The following is a 21,871-nucleotide window of genomic DNA, read 5'->3' as shown; positions in this document are numbered from 1 at the left end:
TTTTTTGCTGCCCACCCAGGGAACACCCCGAAAATGAGCATGTCTTGACAAGCAAGGATAAAGAAGAAAATAGTTTGAGCAGTCAAGTTTTGTGTTTTGTGTCACTGAACCCCATCTACCCAGCATAGAAGGCAGTACTAGGGCTTCATATCCTGCTTGGGGTGGTGGGAAGGCAGGCACCACGCCCTGCTCTTTCATTTAGTAACCAGAGATCCCTAGTGAACAGCCACCTGGAACATGACACACAGAAGTCGTAGTCATTTAACCCTGGCTTCTTAACCTTGGCACTGTTCTCCTTGTTGGGGGTTGGATCATTCTTGGTTAGGGGTGCCGGTGGCAAAGTTTTCCCCTGCAGCATCCCAGACTCTGCACATTAGATGCCAGTAACACTTATGATCCCTCAGTTGGGAGCACCAAAGATTGCCAAGGCTTTATTGGGGAGAAATCACCCCCATTGGGAACCACTGAGAGCTACATCCTCGTGGAAGATGGAGTAGATGGGTCTGTGAAGCGTAGTCGCTGTCTAACTGGCCTGAAGGAAAGGGGTTGGAATGATGCTAGTGCAGTTTGATGGCACCCCTCAGCCGACAGAGGGAAGGCTGTCTCATTTTCAAGAGTCTTGGAGCTTTGGCGGTGACTTCCTTTACCACTGGCTGAGGCATATCTCGTGTATTCCTGTGGGTCAATTTCTGCCCTCCAGCAGGTCTAGTAGGAGCCCTGGTGGTGCAGTGGGGTATGCACTGGACTGCTAACCACAAGTTCAGTGGTTCAGACCCATCACTCGCTCCGTAGGAGACAGAAAAGCTGTCTGCTCCCATAAAGATTTACAGCCTCAGAAGCCCTAGAGTGCAATTCTATCCTGTTCTATGGGGTCACTGTGAATTGGAATTGACTCTGTGGCGGTGGGTTTAAGACTGCCTGAAAGGGTATCATAGCAATAGGTTTGACTTGGTTTTAATAGGCCTGGTATATCAGACGGTTATAGTTACATGTTAGTTACTGATGCAGTTTTCAAAAGGCTAGAGAACGTGTGTGGGAGAAAGATCTGCATAGGGTTTTTGTTTTTTGTCTTAGGTATCTACTTAAAGTGCTGCCAGTGCTGCCGTGAACTGCGTCCACTTGTTCGATTATGCTCAAAGATGAACGGAGCCACTTATGTTTCTCTTTGTAGGCCCACCTCATAACTGGATGAAGGATTTTATCCTCACGGTGTCGATAGTAATTGGTGTTGGAGGATGCTGGTTTGCTTACACGCAGAATAAGACATCAAAAGAGCACGTCGCAAAAATGATGAAAGACTTAGAGAGCCTGCAGACGGCTGAGCAGAGCTTAATGGACTTACAGGAGAGGTGAGTCAGGAGAGGGGTAACTTCTGTTATGTGGGGAGGAAAATAGATGGCATAAAAATGCAAGATGGGCATGTGCGTATGCATTTCTTTTTATTTTTTAATAGTTTTATTAGGGGCTCATACAACTCTTATCACAAACCATACATACATCAATTGTGTAAACCATATTTGTACGTTCATTGCCCTCATCATTCTCAAACAATTTGCTCTCCACTTAAGCCCCTGGCATCAGGTCCTCTTCCCCGCCCCTCCCTCCCCGCTCTCCCTCCCTCATGAGCCCTTGATCATTTATAAATTATTATTTTGTCATATCTTGCCCTATCCAACGTCTCCCTCCCGCCACTTTTCTGTTGTCCGTCCCCCAAGGAAGAGGTCACATGTAGATCCTTGTAATCAGTTCCTCCTTTCCAACCCACTCTCCCTCTACACTCCCAGTATCACCACTCACAGCACTGGTCCTGAAGGGATCATCCGCCCTGGGTTTCCTGTGTTTCCAGTTCCTATCTGTACCAGTGTACATCCTCTGGTCTAGCCAGACTTGCAAGGTGGAATTGGGATCATGATAGTGGAGGGGGGCAGAGGAAGCATTTAGGAACTAGAGGAAAGTTGTGTTTTTCATTGTTGCTACATTGCACCCTGACTGGCTCGTCTCCTCCCCGAGACCCCTCTGCAAGGGGATCTCCAGTGGCCTACTAATGGGCTTTGGGTCTCCACTCCACACCGCCCCCCCTCATTCACTATGGTAAGATTTTTTGTTCTGATGATGCCTGATCTCTGATCCCTTCGACACCTTGTGATTGTACAGGCCGTTGCGCTTCTTGTGGGGAGCACACCTGCAGAATGTTTGCCCATTTCAGTAAAAGTATCACTGTATTGTGATTGCAGATTTATTATGAATATGTACATTTGGGAATAGAGTCGGGCAGAACGAGGGCCAGTAGAAATGATCACCTTTTGGTGGAATGATGTGCACAGTTAGCTTTTCTTTCTCAGCTTGATTTGAGTCAGTAAGAAATTTCACAAACGGGCTCTTGGCTGAAGAGTATGGCTCTCTAAGACCCCAGTGCATTGAGCCCCTGATCACCCCATGCTGTGTCGTGGACCGCCTGGTGCTTTTCTCCTCCAGAGCCACAGTTAATAACAAAGCTGTGAATTCTGTGATGGCCTGCATGTGATTGCTGGATATATTTTCTTCGGTAAGATAACAATGTTTGGAAACCTTTGTGAGGGATGTTTGTTTTTATTGCTCTGTAAGGCTCGAAAAGGCCCAGGAAGAAAACCGAAATGTCGCCGTAGAGAAGCAAAATCTGGAGCGCAAGATGATGGATGAAATCAATTACGCGAAGGAAGAGGCCTGTCGGCTGCGAGAGCTGAGGGAAGGGGCTGAGTGCGAGCTGAGTAGACGCCAGTATGCTGAGCAGGAGCTGGAACAGGTACTCGGGCCTCCTAACACGTTCCTCTTGGGAGCTCATGCTGTCACCCTGAGAGCAGCGTGTCAGTGTCTGTCCAGTCTTCCACGTCCAGTTCCATCACAGAGTTCCTTATTTAGGACAGTCATTTGTCCACACAGTGCTCTCACGGCCAGGGAGTCCGTGCTGGCTCCTAGCCACCCTGTAGCAGAGGAGAAGTGCCCCCGTGCGTTTCCGAGATGGTAACTCTTTACAGGAGTAGAAAGCCTTGTCTTTCTCTCCCGGAGCGGCTGGTGGTTCCAACGGCTGCCCCTCTCCCATTAGGGTTCCTTCACACCATTAGCCTTGATCAAAGATGTCGATGTGGTCAAAGAACAGTTTTCATTCCACAGGAAGCTATGCATCATACTCATTCCTGCATTGACTCTTCTGGTGGTCCTTTTGAGCAACTTTAAGGCATTTCTCTTGTTATCTGTTTTATGCCTGTGTCTCTAGCTGGAACCTAGTAAAACAAAGCGTATCTAATGCTGAAATTCTCTGCGAAGGTAAAGAATATGTACTGACCTTCCCTTTGAATCCTGTTAATTGATGTAGAACGTAAGCCATCAGAAACCCAGCTAAAGGTGACCTTCTGCACAACTGCTTCTCCTTTCAGTTTCTGAAGAGTGAATGTAGGACTCAGGCACTGCTGAGTCCTTTGGAAAAGGCGAGGTAGATTATAGGCTTCGCTGCCAGCTCTGGGGCCAAGAGGCTAACGTGGGGGTCCAGGCCATGCTCCCTGTTGGATGCTTGCAGGGAGTCTGCTTCCTTGCTGGTTCCAGCCGATAGAGGCCACCCACTTGGGTTGGCTCCTGGCTCCTTCCTTCAGAGCCGTCTTCAGAGAGCATCCACCACTATTTTCACTCCCTCACCTCCTCCTGCCTCTGGCCCTTCCTTTACAGATAAAGAGATTGAGGGGGAAAATGAGAATTTAGAAAACTCGCTCAAAATTAGAACGGTACTCAATATTGTAGCAGAGGCTAAACGCTAGGACATCGGTTTCCTACTTTGCTTTCTCTACTGCTGCCTTCTCAAGCAGATGTTCCATGAGAAGTGTCACGCGTTAATGGGATGAGTGAGTTTCAGGTTCAATTCATGGGGAAATATGCAGTGGGCTATATTGGCTCCTCCAAGGTTGTTGTTTTTGGGGGATGTGTCTGATTGAATGACTTTGGCCATCTCTTTTGCTAACTGGTTAAGTGTTCATCCCTGTCCCCAGTCATCTTGTTTTGACCCTTCTCTCTTGTAAATAGTGTGCTCTTTTAGATGGCTTCTTAGGCATATTCTTCAGGCCTGGCTCATTTACCTGGCAAACTTTGTGTACTGTAGAGACTATAGTCAGCAGCCAGGGAGTTAATAAGAAAAGGCCTAGCCCAAACTGAACTGGGTCCCAAACTTAGACCTTCCACCCTGTACTCCTGGGGGAATTCCCTGCTATTTCCACCAAGACCTCTAGCTCTTTGTTTTTTTGCAGTACCTGAAAGATGCTTTTCTAAGCTTTGCAGATAAGAGAAAGTAAATCAGAAATTCTTTGACGGAGAGAAACTGGTGGCGGTATTTTACACACAGCTGGCACACAGTAAGAAGAAGAGTAATCTGAAGCTGGGGCTGCCAAGGGCTGGCACACCTTAGGAGAGAGACCCTCAGGTTACCACAGTATCTTGTCACAGCCCAAACCTCATACTCCTAATGAGGCCCCGAGTCAGTCAGGCCAGGTTTGAGGAGGAGGATCTACTTCAGAAAGAGATCTCCCCAACACAATGATAGTAATAAGAAACAGTTTTCAACTGATTTTTGACAAAGGTGAGAAGTCTACCCGATGGGGAAGAAGAGTTGTTTCAATAAGTGGTACTGGGAAAATTGAATCTCCACGTGTGGGAAAATGAAACAGGATCCTTACCCCTCACCATACACACAAACAAACTCCAAATGGAGTAAAGATTTAAATGTGTAAGCTAAAATTGTAAAATCCTTAGCCAAGCAAGCAAAGGCACTACTCATCCGCCCTAGCTTACAATAACAGCTCTCTACTATAATACAAAAGGACGGACAGCCAAAGGCAAAACAAGTAAGTGGGACTTTGAAAATTTTAAGTTTTTGTTCATCAGAAGACTTTACCCCAAAATGAAAAGACTAGCTGCAGACTGGAGGAATGTTTTTGGAAACAGTGTATCCAATAAGTATCTAATAACTAGATGTATATAATATTGGAACAACATAACACAAAGACAACCCAATCTTGAAAAGGGACAAGGACTTGAGTAGACATTTCAATAGACAGGACATTCAAATGGCCACCAAACACCTGAGGCTCAGTGTCCTTAGCCAGCAGAGAGATGCAGATCAAAACCACAGTTACAGTTACGCTGTTGCCAAGGTGGTGAAGATAAAAAACATTGTTGATGAGGAAGTGGGGAAATTGAAACCATTATCGTCTACTAATGGAAAGCAGAATAGTGCTGTACAGAACTGTGTGGCAGCACCTCAAAAAACAAAATAGAACTACCATATGACCCAGCAGTTCCACTCTTATGCAGATGCCCAAAGGCTTGAAAGCAGAGAATCAGAATGAAATTCATACAACATTGCACACGCTAATCCAAGTAAAATAAGGTGACCAGAATTAAAGTGGGACACCATTGACTAGGCGTCAGGTGTGGGGTTCTTGATTAAAAATTTGGTCTATATGGACTAAATAGACCGTTCCCTAGTTTGTCGTGCATTCTTTCCAAAAATTGGGACTTTTTGAAACGCCACAAATCGGGACTGTCGCACCCAAAGCGGGACGTCTGGTCACCTTAAAGTAAAACCAACCTCTCTGTTAATCAAGTAGATTCTGACTCACATTGAACCTGTAGGACAGAGTAGAGCTTGACCCTTTGGGTTTCTGAGACTTTAAATCTTTACAGAAATAGCCAGCCTCATCTTTCTCAATGCAGAATGACTAGTGGGTTTGAACTGCTGACTTTAAAGTTACAGTTCAGTGTTCAGCCCATGAGCCACTAGAGTTACTTTTGTGTTAACTGCAGTGCTATTGATAATAGCCAAATTGTAAATGCTGATCAACAGATGAATGAATAAAAAGTATGTGGTTCATTGAAATGGAATCTTGATATGTGTGTGCTAGTCTGTGTGGAGCCTGAAGACATCATGCTAAGTGACTAAGTTGATCACAAAAAGTCAGATATTTTATGAGCTCACAGAGAAAAGAAAAGGCAAATGTACAGAGATCGACATTTGTTACCGGTCACCAAAGATGGGAGAGAGAAGGGGGTGGGTGGTTAATGGCGATGGAAAAATTACGTCGGTTATTATACTGGATTCTAGATACTTTGACTGTGGCATCTTGCTTTATGTATTGTTCACACACACACACACACACACACACACAGAGGAATCTTTCATGTTTATTAAAAAGTCAAGCATTTCTCACCCATTGTTTCTAAAGGAAGAACTTATAAATGATCATCTCTCTTTTTTGTTGTATAACTTGACATACTTCATTCATATCATCTCTGTTCTAACAGTCCAGAGGTTAGGGCTGTAAAAAAATCTTTTTAAAATTTAATGTTAAGTTTTAGTGACACAGACTACATATCACAAAATTCATGCTCATTGCTTTAAAACAAAAACTTCAAATTACATAAAGTGCTACTGCGATCATATGATAGAGATTTAATGTTTACAGAACTATTGTTTTTCACTGTGTGCATTTCCTTATACATGACAATGTATTTCAGAGTATGGGTTGGAATTTAGGTTGAATGATAAACTGATTAATCATACAGAAAACATTTGAGGTAATTGTCACTTTTGGAAGGTGGGAGGGATATTCAAAATTTTGAGATATATTTAACAGTCAGTTTAAACATTGTTATGCTTCCACTTATTTAAATGTGCAATGCATAGATTTGTAGGTAAGCAGTTTTTTTTTTAAGGGAAATGATTTTATGGTGATAACATGAAGGAAATTCTTCTAACTAAAGAGAAAAAATTGAGTAAAATCTTTTCTGGCTCTCTGTATACTTCCTTGGAAATGAAAACTGTACCAAAACGCTGGCTTTAACACCCTGCATGAGAAGGGCCCCACTCCCATCCCTGCGGTGCTGCTGTACAGAGCTGCAGCTCACAGAAGCGGGCGCAGAGGCTCTTCCGGACAGAGTAGCAGGGCTGCCATATAGCTTACCCAGCAGTCTTAGTGTACAGGATTGTCCTCGGCACGTTGCGTAATGAATCATATCAGACAAATGTGACCTAGGATTGGTTTTCAGTGAACGAGGTCTGTCTTACCCTTACTTATTACCTCTTTTAAACTGTATGTACAGTGTTCCTTTTTGGATGTATTTTTTTAGTTTTTGATTTTGTATGTTTTTTACATAACTCATATTTTTTACAATATCTGACAGCCATGTTATTACTTCATCAAAAGTTGGTGTCTATTTGCTCTCGTTAGTTTTATTATTAAATAAAAGCCAGTTTATTTGGATATGTTGGATTTGTTCAGAGCAAACATTCCTCTGCAGTTCAGCTTAGGACTGTAGTTCTGGTGACCTTCCTAACTTGTGAGGACTGTTCATTTTAAATCATGGTTTTCTAGAAGCACGATGTCACTTTGAGACGAAGGTGCACCTGACCCAAGCTGTGATAGCTCCAGTTACTTCCTATGCATGTGAACACTGGACAGTGATGCTTTTGAATTCTGGTACTGGTGAACAATATTAAAAATACTATGGGCTGCAGAAGAATAAATCTGTCTTGAAAAAGGTATAGCCAGAATACTCCTTAGAAGCGAAGATGGTGAGGCTTCACCTCATACACTTTGGGCATGTTATCAGGAAAGACCAGTGCCTGCAGAGGGACATGCTTGGTAAAGCAGAACCGTGGAAAACAGGAAGACCTTGGACAGGATGGATTGATATAGTGGCTGCAACAATGGACTCATGACAAAACTGTGAGGCTGGCTCAGGCCCTCTGCCACACATAGGGTTGCTATGAATTGGAACCAACTCAACAGCCTCTATCACCACCAGAAGCACGCTGCCTCTGGAGTTCACTCACTCATCACTTTGTCTGACGGTGTTGAGCGTTCAGAAGTTCCATCCTATCCCCACCTTCCGTGTGAGGTCTTGCTCGTTTTTAATGGCTCATTCTTAGGGTGGGTTCTCATTTTCTTCTGTCATTTTCTTAGGCTTTTCGTAACACTTACTGCCACCTAACACTATGCATTTTATTTTTTGTAGTTTTGCTAGAGGGCAGCTGAAAGGAGTACTGTGACATCCTTACACTGAAGGTTAAAATCAAGTAGACACTTAACCAGATATGTCTTCTTGACATTTATACATGGCCTGCAAATGCTTTTACTCTGTGCTCTCTGGTAGATTAGCGACTGAAATAGAAGATGTGGTGAAGCCGACCTTAACAGCAGATTTCTATGTAACAGAAGTAACTGGATTAAAAGAAGGTTTAATGTAAAGTGAAGCAAAGACATAATTACTCTGGGAAAAATTCAGGGTGTCTAGGTAGATTTGTGACCAGGTCTGCTGGGAACATTAGGACTAAGGAGAGGTGGTAGAACCATTACCCATTCTATTTCTGACACTACTTACCTACTCCATCAATCCTTTGATTGTGGGAAAAGTGTGATATCTTTTAGGTTATATGTGACCCAGATTTATGTGTCTCAGTGCTTCTGGCAATTATAAAACATAATAACTAAATGCTTCGACTTCAATAGGAGTAAAAGCCTTAGCATGGCTTCAGGAATTTAAGATCCACTGAAAACCGAAGCTCTCCTTTCAGTGTTAGAAATGTGTACTGCATTTTATCCTCATGAATTAAGAGAGATTTACAAAGGGCATGGTTAGAATTGCCTTTTTCTTAAAGAGCACAGTTAAAATGACCCTTTCTTTTAATTTTGGTATTAATAAAATGGTGTCTTCCTCCCATTTTTTGGTTTAACTTTCAGGTTCGCATGGCTCTGAAAAAAGCTGAGAAAGAATTTGAACTCCGAAGTAGCTGGTCTGTTCCCGATGCACTTCAGAAGTGGCTTCAGTTGACCCATGAAGTCGAAGTACAGTACTACAATATTAAAAGACAGAATGCAGAGATGCAGTTAGCTATTGCTAAGGATGAGGTATTTCTTTCTCCTGTCATGTTTTGAAAATCGCTTTTTGTTTCTTAGGCTGCCTTCTAGTGAGATTAACCAAGTAGGATACAAATATCTGAAATGGATTTTTTTTTTTTAGTGCTTACACATTATTTTCCTTTTTTGGTATTGTATACACTGACCCTTGTAGTCATGGGCCATGAAGTAAAAATGACTTTATTTAAAGAAGCTTATACTTTCAAAATGACCCTAGTGTCATTTTTAAAATATCAGGGCGATTATCATGATTATAAATGTTTTATACGAAGCTTTTCTCCTCCAGGTTGCCGCTTCGTATCTGATTCAGGTTAGTAGTTACTAGAAATTAATGTCTGAATTTAATACTGCCTTCTTAAATGGCGTGAAATGAGAATAAGTATTCATCTGATTCCTAGCAAAAAGAAACCAGCTCTGTCCATGCCACTAACACCTCCATTGCCGTAGGATATGTAGTTCATGTTCTTCTGTGAGTTTTAGGAAGATTCCAGGCTTTCTCAGACATGTAGATAGAGGAAAGTTCTCCACCAGAGTTTTCAATTCCACTGATTGCCTTAGGAAAGCATGCTTCCATTCTACTGCATACGCTTTCTTCATGGATAAACAGGGTTGTATCTTGGCTAATGATTCGCCACTGGTTTTATGTTTATTAATACATTTCACACAAAATAAACACTCATTTGTGAGTATGTATGTGTGTGCGTGTGTGTGGGCTTGTTTCAAACCGAGCCTGTGGATTATCCGTCTCCCCTTGCCTTCTAGGCGGAGAAGATTAAAAAGAAGAGAAGCACCGTCTTTGGAACGCTGCATGTTGCACACAGCTCCTCCCTTGACGAGGTGGACCACAAAATCCTGGAAGCAAAGTACGAATGTTGCTCCGTTATTGCGTGGGAATGAGCAGATTATAGACCCTTTGTATATTAACCTGCCTTTTGAGCTTGTAAAAATATATATTTGAATTCTGCTTAAGACTGGGTCATGTCTTGTTGAAATTAGTGAGTGCACAGCGCTGCTTTTATTTCAGGGCCACAATGAACAGCCCCTGCTGCAACAAGTAACTCTTTTACTGACTCTTCCAGGAAAGCGCTGTCTGAATTGACAACTTGTTTACGAGAACGACTTTTTCGCTGGCAACAGATTGAAAAGATCTGCGGCTTTCAGATAGCCCATAACTCGGGGCTCCCCAGCCTGACCTCGTCCCTCTATTCTGATCATAGCTGGGTGGTGATGCCCAGAGTCTCCATTCCACCCTACCCAATTGCTGGGGGAGTTGATGACTTAGATGAAGACACCCCCCCTATCGTGTCACAGTTTCCTGGTAAGTTGTGAATTCTACGTGCAGAGATGCGATACATCATTTAAGTAACTTGCTATCATGACCCTTAGTGAATCATTTATTTTGAAGTCTATGGTAAAAATTTTGTTTCCCTTTCATTCTCCTTTTTCTTTTCATTATTATATTTTAGATGTTATTGCTTACCATTAACATTTTTGCATGTAGACATGCAATTAGTCTGATTTTTGTGTGTAGACATGTGGTTAGTTGGGTGGCACAAACAGTTCATCAAGTGCTCAACTACTAGCCTAAAGGTTATTGATTCAAATCCACCCAGAGGCACCTCAGAAGATAAGGCCCAGTGATGTGCTTCTGAAACGCCACCGTTTTTTTGTTTTTTTTTGTCTACGCATTTATTGTCTGGGGGTGCTTCCCTTCTCCAAATTGGCTCTGAAGGCCCTGCCCACCGGCCTTCTGGGGAGCGCCCTGCTCGATGCCAAGGGCAGCCAAGAGTCTGTCCAGAACACAGGGAGCCCAGTCTAAGCCACATCTACTCCATGCACCATCAAGGAAGCACAGCACGTACAGTGATAGTCCGTACCAGCCCCACAAGAGAAAGGTTGGCCCTAGAGAGATGTGGACCCAGCGACTGCTCAGGGAGCCGCCTTTGGAGGACAAACCAAATGGCTTTGATGGTGTTCACCCCCACGGCTTGCATTGTTAGCATTTTCCATACGTTCAGGACCAGGAGTACCTCTCATTTCTGGAAGCACTCTCCCAGCAGCCTTGCCTCATGGGCCTGGCTCTAGAAGTCCTGGGACTGGGTGCCAGCAGGGGGCTGGAGGCCGGTGTGCAGCTGGTACATGCGGCCAAGGACCAGTGTGAGGAAGGTGCTGCTGTTGCTGATCTCCAGCAGGGTCAGGTTGTCTAGCCTGGTGTGTGCCTCTTGCTGCCTCACAAAGCGGTCGACTGAGACTCAGAGCTTCGCTATGCGCGTGTCCCACGTCTCCTTGATCAGGGTGTGAATCTCATCTGCTTTAGGGATGTTGTCGGCAGCATGATTCAACAGCAGCTGGCTGAGCTCCATGTAGTGCGGGCTGGGTATGGGGGTAAAAGTTTCTTCTTTCTGTTCATGGTCCCTCATCTCCTCTAACTTCTCTACGTCCATCCAGTCGGGCGGGAGCAGCTGGCACTTCTGCCTCTACTTCAGGTTCACCACCAGCCAGAGTGGCACCTGCACCAGAAGTCCAGGGTTGAAGGGTCCCAGGCCCCCCACTGAGGTAGATCTTAATTCAGATTGAAGTTAGGGGTAATGGTCACCAGCTCCTTCTCCGCCAGAAACTCCACCTCGGCCGTGTCCATAGCGGCGCAGAGCGGCCCAGGCTCAGCACCTCAAGCGCGCCCCTCAGGGTCCCGGAGGAGGTACCATGGCCAATACCACAGTTTTGAAAATCCAGTAATATTCTGCACATAGGAGCTTGTCCTGAGTCACCATAAAATATAATATTGTATATGTATATATAGCGATAACTATGTAAATATACATAGAGGAAGGAGCCCTGGTGGTGTAGTGGCTACAAACCACAAGGTCCCACCGGCCCCATTCTCAGGAAAAAGACAGGGCTTCCTATACCCGTAAAAGTTACAGTCTCGGAAACCCACAGGGGCAGTTCTACCCTGTCCTATAGGGTCACTACTATGAATCAACTTCCACTTGGTGGCAGTCAGTTAGGTTTTGGCTGAAAGAGAGAGAGAGAACATGCACGCTCTGGTAGCATAGTAAGTATGTATTGGACTTCTAACCACAAGGTCAGCAGTTCCAAACCACCAGCAGCTCCATGGGAGAAAGATGAGGCTTTCTATCCCGTAAAGAGTTGCAGTCTTGGAAACGCACAGGGGCAGTCCACCCTGTCCTTAGACGGTCGCTCTGAGTCAGAGCTGACTTGCGGGCAGTGAGGGTTAGATAGAGAGAACATTTGTTGTTGTGACTTGCCGTTGAGTCAATTCCAGCTCGGCAGTCCTATGTTCAGTAGAACGAAAGTTGCACAGTCCTGCCCCTCTTCACTAAGTCCATCGATAAGAAGACTAGATTGTTCACCGTTCAACAAACTTAAGGTGCATTTATGTTTAGAAAAACATGTTTTTTTGTTGTTCCTCCCAACCATGGTTTTTCATGTATAGTTTTCATTATATTGTTTTGTTATGCCCTGTTTTGAAAGTATGTATGCTGCTCAGAATTAAGTTTTAGTAGAAAATCTATTTTAGCTTTGACTTTTTATAGTAAAAATCTTTGAAGACCTTGCTATCCATATTATTGTCTGATTAATTTTCCTATTCTTGAGGAGACAATTTCCATTCTTTCTGAGACAATGTAGACAGAACAAGATTCTTAAGAGCCGAGATTAGGCATTGGTTGGTTAGAAACTTCCATGGAAATTTTAATTTTTGAGGTAACTCAAAGCCTGACGTGTGAGCTTTTGCCAGTTTGACTTTTTCTGGGGGGTGGGGTACAATTGTTAATAGCCTTTCTGAAATTAATTGCAATTTCTCCAACTCACTGCCATTGAGTCGGTTCTGACTCAAAGAGTATTAATTTTAAAAACAATTTTATGAGCTGAAACCTATAGTTTGCAAACGAATTTCCCAGTTCCTGGTCATCTGCTGTGTTCAGGTAGGTATGGGTTAAAATCTCTGGTTGAATGGAAAAGAGAAGACAAGCAGATTGAGGAAGCACGAAACTCTCAGGAGAGGCTGGACTCGCAGACAGCGCTTGTGGTTGTGAAGTTGTGGCCGGAGGTGGAGTTACACTGCAGTTTGACGTCCACTGGTGCTTATTTGAACTACCTCCCTTAGGCTTCCCAAATGAAACCCTGATTCATAAATACACACCCTTGTTGGAAAACCTTAACTTTTAAAAGGGAAGTTCTTTATTAGACTCCATAACAATACCAAATTAAAATCATGCATAATGATGCATTCATTAAATTAATTACACACGTACCCTTTTTTGTTTGCATTTTGTAAAAACCACTTTTTGGTGAGTCAGATAATCATACTCCATTTGGGGGGTGGGTAAGATATATATAGGAGCTCTGGTGTCATAGTGGGTGATACATTGAACTGCTAACTGCAAAGTTAGCAGTTAGAAACCACCAGATGGTCCAAGGGAAGACAATGAGACTTTTTACTCCTGTAAAGAGTTAGTCTCGGAAATCCACAGGGGTAGTTCTACTCAGCACTACAGAGTTGATGTGAGTTAGAATTGACTCCCTGGCAGTAAGAAGATATTCGTTTGTCCATTAGAAGAGCACTCCTGTTTCAAATGCGAAAAATTAGTGGCCAAAGCTATAGATAATTGGGCTGTATAGAGCAGTTTGAATATGAACTATAAGAAAGTCTGAGGATTTGAACTTTAGTGTGCTGGGATCAGTTGTGTTCCCTGGGAACTAATGCCTACTGTAATTAGAATTAGGGAACTCTGTCTCCCTCTAGTGGCCCCATTCTGTTTTTACCTTTGTTATAAAAGAAATTTCTGATAAAGGAGTAACTGCAGGCAGTCAGACAAGCTTCTTGACTTCTAAGCGGTTGTAAAATGTTCTAGCTTTCACTACCTTGAGTTAATAAGAAAGTGTGCTTGTGGCATGTTCGGATCACAGGAAGAGACTGAGTGATAACTGTCTCCCTTGACTTATTGTGTGTTCTCTCTGTGTGAATAGAAGGACTGATAGTTATTTTCCTGTTATTTTTCCAGTGTTCACTAAATATTTTTTTAAGGAAGCCAGGTGGTGAAGTGGTGAAGCACTCAGCTACTCAGCTAGTGAAACGCCAGCACTTCAGCCCCACTGGCTTCTGCATGGGAGAGCAGCAGCGGTCTCCTCTTGCACAGACTGCAACCTAAGAAACTGGGTGGGGCATTTCTACTGTGTGGTGTGGGGTGGCTTTGAGTTGGAATTTCTAGTGGGAATATAGTACCTATTTATTTAGCCCTTCTGATTAGGGGTAGCGACCCTGGTTGCCCTTTGGGCTGCTAACCTCAAAGTTGGCAGTTCAAACCCACAAGCCTGCACTCCACAGCTGAGCTGAGGCGGTCTGCCCCTGTGAAGATGGACAGCCTTGGGAACCCTATAAGTCGGAACTGACTCGAAACAGACCATGCAGGCTCTAGTAGATGCACCAAACGTAATGTATAGAAGTATGTATAGAATTACCAAGCCATTACAAATTAGTAGCTAACGGTGCAGTGTATCATTTCAAAGCATATTGTATTTTTATCATATACATGTCTTTACAAGCAATATGTATACTGTTGTCTTTTTAAAAATTACATACATATTATAAAAAGTATAATCTTTGTAATCAAGGATCTACGTGTAACCTCCTCCCTGGGGGATGGACAGCAGAGAACTGGGTGAAGGGAGATATTGGACAGTGTAAGATATGACAAAATAATAATAATTTATAAATTTTCAAGGGTTCATGAGGGAGGGGGGAGTAGGGAGGGAGGGGAAAAAAGGAGCTGATGCCAGGGGCTTAGGTGGAGAGCAAATGTTTTGAGACTGATCAGGGCAATGAATGTACAAATGTGCAATAAAAAAAAGTATAATCTTCAAAACCCTTTTGCCAATATCGTCACACAAGAGCACGAGAGTTTCCATGTTTGTGTTAAATTAATTTTAGTCACATTAATTGCTTATGCGTCAAACGAGTTTGTTTTGTGACACAGTTATGTGCTCAGTTACTAGCCAAATGCTGCCACTATAAACCCACCCAAAAGGTTCATGTCTCAGCAGAACCTCTGTAGATAGGTAGGTAGGTAGATTGGCTGACTGACCCACTAACCCATCCTTAGATACCTTGGAAGATAGGCATAGTGATCTGCTTCTGAAAAGTCACAGCCGTGAGAAACCTTCCCCCCCAGCCCCAGCAATCAATGTTAATGGGGGGTGGGAGTAGGGGAGGCATCTGGAGAACGAGGCTGATGGTGGTTGTACAACTTGAAGAACAAATTTAGTGTTTTACTGAATCATACATGTAGAAATGTATCATTAATTAATTGTTACATACTGCTGTGTATATTCTCAACCACAGCAACAACATAAAAATAAAAATAAAAATTTAATTTAAACAAAAAACAACAAAACCGAAAACCCTACAGAGCAGTGAGTTCTACTCCGCACTTAAGGGTTACCACCAGTCAGAATTGAATTTCCGGCAACTAACAACAATTACTGTATATATACGTGTATAAGCCGAGTTTTCCCAGCATATTTTTAATGGCTGTTTTTGTGGTAAAAGTAAGTGCCTCAGCTGATATTCGGTTGGCCTGTACTCGAGTATATATGGCATATTAATAACAGTTTCCTTGTCCATTCTTCGAGACAATCTATATAGGGCCTTGATACGGTTTGGTTCTGATCAATAAGACTAGGGTATGATGTGCATCCTTATTTAGATCTGCGTTAACTTTTGAGTTTCTCTGTGGGGGCGCATAGAAGTGGATGTCGGAGTTCTTTGAAGGCCATTTTTTTAGCTGCCAAGTTGCCCTCCAAATGGTTGTGTCAGTTTACACGCCTACTATTTATAAAAGTGCCTACTATTTTTGAATCCTCACCAGCACTTGGAATGAGCTAAATTTTTTGGTTTGCAACTCTAACAGTGTGAAATTGTGTGTGTGTCGGGATGTTAGGTGCCGTGGAGTCGGTTCTGATACATAGTGACTGTGTGCACCAGACTGAAATACGGCCTGGCCTGCACATCCCCACTCTGGGTGTTATGCCTGAGTCCGTCTCTCTGAGTCTTCCTTTTCTTCACTGCCCCTCCCCTTTCCCATGTGATGGGAAGTGGCACCTGGATCACAGTGAGGTTGAGTACCTTCCATCCACTGGCTCCGGGTTCAGATTTCTTCCTGAGTTGTGGTTCCTGTCATGAGAGAGTTACAGATACTTCCTTCTGGTCTTTGCCTTCTCTCTCTTTTTAATACAATAAGTTAGTTGTGAGGTTTTGTTTCTGTTTTTAAAGGTTTAAAAACTTTTTAGCAACAAATGTTTCCATCTGATGTGTGAGTTTTATGTCTTCTTCAGGAGATAGATTTTTCTACATGCCCTCCCAAATATTTTTAAGTTATGCTTTGCTCCCTGGAAACTAGTTTTAAACATAGGATGAGGTAGGAGTCTAAATATGTATATCTTGGTGTGTGGATCAACAGCTGCCACAGCCCAGTTCCTGCCTTGTCCTTGCTGATTAGTGGGATCACTTCTACTCCCTGATACACCAATGTTTCCAGGTTGTGCATCTATCTTAAGTGCTTCCACTCCACTTAGTTGCTGTGACTTTATATTAAGTATTGCTGTTTGAGAGACCACACCTTCCTTTATTATACAGTTTAGAGTTACTTATTGTGTTGTCTTAATTAATGTTCTTTATTTTACTTCTTTGGGTTCTAATACCCATTGCAATGGCTGTACGGAACTCACAATATTCATGATGAAAGGGTTTATTAAAGAAGTCAACCAGTTGTAATGCCAGTGAGGAATCAGGACATGTTACAGAGTTCTTTCAGGTCTGCTAATAGAGGCCCCAAGGGGCATACCACTTTGCTGTAAGCCTCAGCCCAAGGGCTCCACTTCCAAGGGTCAGTAAGCCCAGATTCCCCAGATACGTTTCTAGAGGCACTGTTGTTAGTCTGAGTTGACTAGAGAAACAAATCCAGAGACACTCGTGTAGGTGTAAGAGAGAACTTTATATCAAAGAGTAATTGTATATTGAGAAAACATCCCAGCCCAGTCCATATTAAGTCTGTAAGTCCAATATTAGCCCCATAAATTCCTCTTCAGACTCACACAGCATGTGCAATGATACTGAATGCAAGAGGATCATAGGCCCTTTTCACCCAAGGGTAGCTTGGTGGCTCTTCAACAGGAAGGTGAAGCAAAGAGAAAGAGGAAGTTCCCAGAGCCCTCATGAGAGGGCCACACTCACAAGGAGTCACCATCAGGCTATGACCTGATTGACAGGCCTATACTTATTTATCAAGTTGACATGGAATTATGTAACTACCATAGACACCTTACTCCTAAAGCCAGGTCCTGCACAAAAACACTCAGGGGTTAGGAGCCCACTGGTCTTTTCCACGCACTGGCCCCTGGTTCTGCTGCTGCCCCTCTGTTGGTATAGCTGTCATCTGCATTCAGGAGGTTCACTGCATAGGGGTCTCAGGTCCAGAGGGCAGGCTCCACTCCTGGCTCTTGGCTGGTAATGAGATTTCTCCTCCTGCTTCCCAGAGGGCTTGTTTCACACACAACAAGATGGTGCTCAGGGTATCCTGGGCACAGTTCCTCACAGGTGAATTATATCATTATCTTTCCCCACCTTCTCAGGGAAATAGTTCATTGCCCCAGCACTGCTCACAGCAAATGATTCTTAAGAATTTTAGCTGCATCAGCTTATAAAGTTCCATGAAGAGCTCCATAGGATTTCTGCTTTAGTTTCTTTCAAGTTGTTGATTTATTCGAGGCTTGCTGAAGTTCATGAATTTCACTTACTGAGGTCTTTTTTATCTTAAGAAGAAAATATATAATTTCCTTTCTACATGCCTTTGGTCAAGTTCTTTTTATACAGGTAGGTACTTTATACAGCTTTTTCCATTTTTTGAGAGGGCCTTTATAAATGCTACTGTTCTTTAAAAAATTATACTTCAAATTGCTTGTTGATGATATGTCATACTATTGATTTTGGTATATTGATCGTGTATTCAGACTGAATTCTCTTATTAGGAGTTGAATTATTTATGTGGGCAGTAGTAATGAATTTATATTTCCTTTCTAATCCTCATGTGCCTTCTTCTTCTCTTTCAGCTAAGACCCACATTAAATGTTAAGTAGACATGGTGATTGCAAGCAATAGCTAAGAGAAAACCCAAACCCTGTAGCTATTGAGACGATTCCAACTCATAAGGCAGAGTAGTTCTGCCTACAATAGGGTTTCCAAGGTTGTAATCATTATGGAAGCAGACTGCCACAACTTTCTTCCGCAGAGTGACAGGTGGGCTGGAGCTGTTGACCTTTCTGCTAGTGTTAACCACTGTATCACCATGACAATTGAGCATTCCACCAAGAAAGGCTGGGGCGTTTTTGTTTGTTTTTATGCTCTATAGTTTTGGAATAGACCTTTATTAGAGACATTCATGTCTAATTCCCAATTTGCAAAGAATGTGTTTTTCCCCTTTTAAATCAATGAGTTCTTGTTAACATTTTAACCATATTTTAGCATAATTTATTTTCTCTTTATTTTTCGTTAATTTAAAATTGCTTAACTAGACTGTTAAACAAAAGTGAGTTTAACAAGATTGCTTTAAACTAGATAGCTTTAAACATCAGTTTTGCCACAATGTACTATTTTTAAAATAAGCTAGAACACTTGTTATATTACTATATTCAGGGCTTTAACATCTTTAATCATAGAGTAGATTAGCAGTACTTTTTCTTTCCAATATCATCTTCATTTGACTCTTGTATCAGGGTGGTATGGCATCATAAAACAATTAGGGTACATTTCTTATTCTTCCATTACATTATTATCTACTCTCAGAAAGTTAATATAATATGGAGGTTAAGAATTTGAAGTTAAGTGTAATATGATATCATTTTAAATAGATGGTCAACAAACAAACAACAAACAAAAGCCTCAACCCTCTGTCTTTGGGTTGGTTCCAGTTCCCATCAATGCTAAGCAAGGCTTCTGAGACTAGGGACCCTTAAGGGAGCAGACACATCTTTGTCCTGGGTTAGTTGATGGTTGATGGTTGATGGTGGGAAGTTGCTTTATCGCATTGCAAATTTTATCCCTTAACATAGGAAATGCATAATAAAATATAGTTTATACTTCTCTAGGTAATTAGTGGTACTATACCTCTGATATACTTCTCTAGGTAATTAGTGGTACTAGAATGAAAAATTATCCTGGAGGTGAAATTCTATAAAGTAAACTTTAATGCCTCATTTAGCTACTCTTAAAAGTCACAGGTGGCCCTTTTTTGGAATTCATATAATCAAACAAATTCAAATTCTTTAAGGGAAAGTTTATTGCAATCTCAAAAACACATTTTTAAAATCAGTTGAGTCCACAGGAAGAAGAACCTTCATACCAACCATACTTCACGGGGTTGAATTTGACCATTTTTTTAGGTATAAGAGATAGCAACATATGTAAAGAAAATTTTGAGGAAAGATGGTAGAAATCCAAATAATCTTTAGATGCAACTCATTTATTGATACTCATCATTGGGTTAACTCTGTGGCTTGCTTAGAATTTTCCTCATTCTTTGCTTTGCTCATACAACTTCTTTGTGTATTTACCTCCCCACTTTTAAGGGCCATGCTGTTTTCCTTTTCTTCCCAAGCAAGGGATTTCTGGTCCTTCTCAGACTGTCTCGTCACTCATGCCTCCAGTCTCCACTGAATCTGGTTGCATCGCATTGCATCTTCCCAACAACAGTGCGTGTGGGGAGCTGGAGAACGGCCGGACACTGGCCGCATCCTTGTACTATCCCCAGGAGGTTATCTTCTTCTTCTCTGGTTGAGTGAGAACATCAAAGGAAAAATGGTCAGGGTCTCTTCTAGTTCTCTACTACAGGAATCCGTTTAAATAATAGTCTAAATTGGGCTATTCTAAATATTTCCATACCATAAAATTTGTGTTTTGGGTTGGGCGGTGGAGGGAGTCTTCAAAAGTACAGAAAGAGTAAAAAAATTTGCAATATTCCCCTTAATTTAACTTCATATTTTCTATTTCAATTCCATCGAGCTATTTCTCTTTGAATCATTTCTTGGTTCCTTTAGTGAACACTTACTGAGCACCTGCTTCTGCTTGGTGCTATGGCAGGTATTGGGATGCAGTTTTGAAGATGCAATGTACTTATCATCTCCTTGGAGCTTAGGTTAAGTGGAGGGCAGATGAGCAACACATGGAGATAAGTTATGAACTTGGGAAATAGATGGCTTCCAACATTTTGTGGAAAATAGAATGGAAATATAGTGGAATTTTTCTACAAATACTTTGAAGCCCACTTGTACACCGTGTTAGTGCTATGTGCGCAAAGGGGGAAGTTCTTAACAAACTTGGAGCATGTGAGAATCTTCTAAAAGGAACTGCTGTGTAAGCAAAGATCTGAAATGAGGGTCAAGGGAGACATAAGGAAGGAGGCCCAAGGGGGAAAGGATGTTGTATTTCTGAGGAGTTGAGATGGTATAGTATTGCTAGTCATCCAGTAAAAACTGGAACACTGACTCCAAAATAGGTGCTAAATAAGTAGGTATTCTAATCTGTGTTGAGGAACTTGACTTCTTGTTCTTCTCAAGAGTATTGGGGAACTAAAAGTTTTTAAGCAATTGAATGTCAAAGTCATCTTAGAATTACGAGGCAGGCTGCAATGTAGAAAATCAAGAGCCTGGTAGAAAGATTAGGTTTGGGCAGGAAAGCATTGAGTTCAGTTTTGGAATGTGCTAAGTCTAATGCTCGGTAGGCAATTGAAGATGACGTTCTTAAGTTTAGTAGAAAGATTGAAGCTGGAGTTAAAGATTTGGGCTTCTGTAGGCCCAGATCATTGAAGTCCTGGAGGTGGATGAAGCTTCGCAGGAAAAATTAAGGGAGCAAGACTAGAACACGGCCTAGAACAGAACTTTGTAGCAGACCGAAAATTAAGGGACCAGAAGAAGAGATGAGAATGTGGTCAGAGAAGTCAAGGTAAGAACAACGTAATAATGAACTTGATATCAAGTAATTCGATCATAGAAATTTCAATGAAATTGTGCTCATAAGCACTTTACCATTTCTTTGAGGAATGAGAGAAAATGAAACCGTGGAGAAAGTAACACAGATCATTCTTTTCCACAGATGATAGAGCATAAAAGAAGAAAGAAATATGCCAGCTAAAAACATTCGGGACAGAGGAGATGCTTGTTGTTACTGTTGGTATTTTAGGTTGGGTGGTTTTTCAGCATGTAGTTTCAAATGCTGCTGGGAAGTAGTACCACGGGAAAAGATGGAAACAGGGCAAGGAAGCCCCCAGCAATAGAGAAGCCCCTCGAATATCAGGTAGAGATTAAGATGGTTTAAGGGGAGGGGGTGTCACGTTTGAACTAGAAAGTAGGACATGTAGGAATCTCGGTGTCTGATGTCTGGATTTATAACGCAGGATAGGACTCTTCAGAGATGGTAGGACAAAGCAAAAATGTACGCGGAATAGAGGAGGAGCTGGTTCAGGTTGGCTAGGTCTTTCTAAGGAGATGGCGCCTGTTGACTTGAGGTTGGAGTCAGACAGGAAAGACAGAGTGACTGATAAGTGACCACTGAAGTGAGCTACAAGAGCTGTGTGGTTTAATAGTGTGACCTTTGAAAGAATGGCCTTTTTATAAAGTATCGGAGCAGGGCTTGGCAGACCACATTGGGGATAGAGGAGGCTTATCTCCTGATGCTGCAGCTTCTGACACACTCAAGAGTGAGGAGCTTCATCTAGGGGAAGGTAGGCAGAGGAGAGCTGCATTTCTCTTAAAGAAATGGAATGCTCGTTCACTGAAAACACTAACGATGTAGAGGCGGTTTATTTACCACCTTGTCGGTCTGGACCATCGGTTTCCAAATGTACTTGGCCTACCACCCC

The 21,871-nt window shown here is 42.4% G+C and overlaps 1 protein-coding gene and 1 pseudogene across 1 annotated transcript in view; one reads left to right on the top strand and one right to left on the bottom strand.

The window, feature by feature from the left end:
• STIM2 (stromal interaction molecule 2) overlaps positions 1–21,871 on the top strand; it is a 78,186-nt gene that overhangs the window by 47,035 nt on the left and 9,280 nt on the right. The window contains exons 5-9 of the mRNA XM_045284127.1: positions 1,172–1,349; positions 2,605–2,782; positions 8,763–8,930; positions 9,702–9,802; positions 10,019–10,257. Coding sequence (XP_045140062.1) covers positions 1,172–1,349; positions 2,605–2,782; positions 8,763–8,930; positions 9,702–9,802; positions 10,019–10,257 — 864 coding nt within the window. The remainder of the gene's footprint in view (positions 1–1,171; positions 1,350–2,604; positions 2,783–8,762; positions 8,931–9,701; positions 9,803–10,018; positions 10,258–21,871) is intronic.
• Positions 11,021–11,577, bottom strand: LOC101651168 (annotated as a pseudogene).

Source organism: Echinops telfairi, unplaced genomic scaffold (assembly GCF_000313985.2).
Source record: "Echinops telfairi isolate 266 unplaced genomic scaffold, ASM31398v2 ScPeMD7_7468;HRSCAF=8506_0, whole genome shotgun sequence".
Taxonomy (NCBI): Eukaryota; Metazoa; Chordata; class Mammalia; order Afrosoricida; family Tenrecidae; genus Echinops; species Echinops telfairi.
This window is presented reverse-complemented; position numbering and strand designations above follow the sequence as displayed.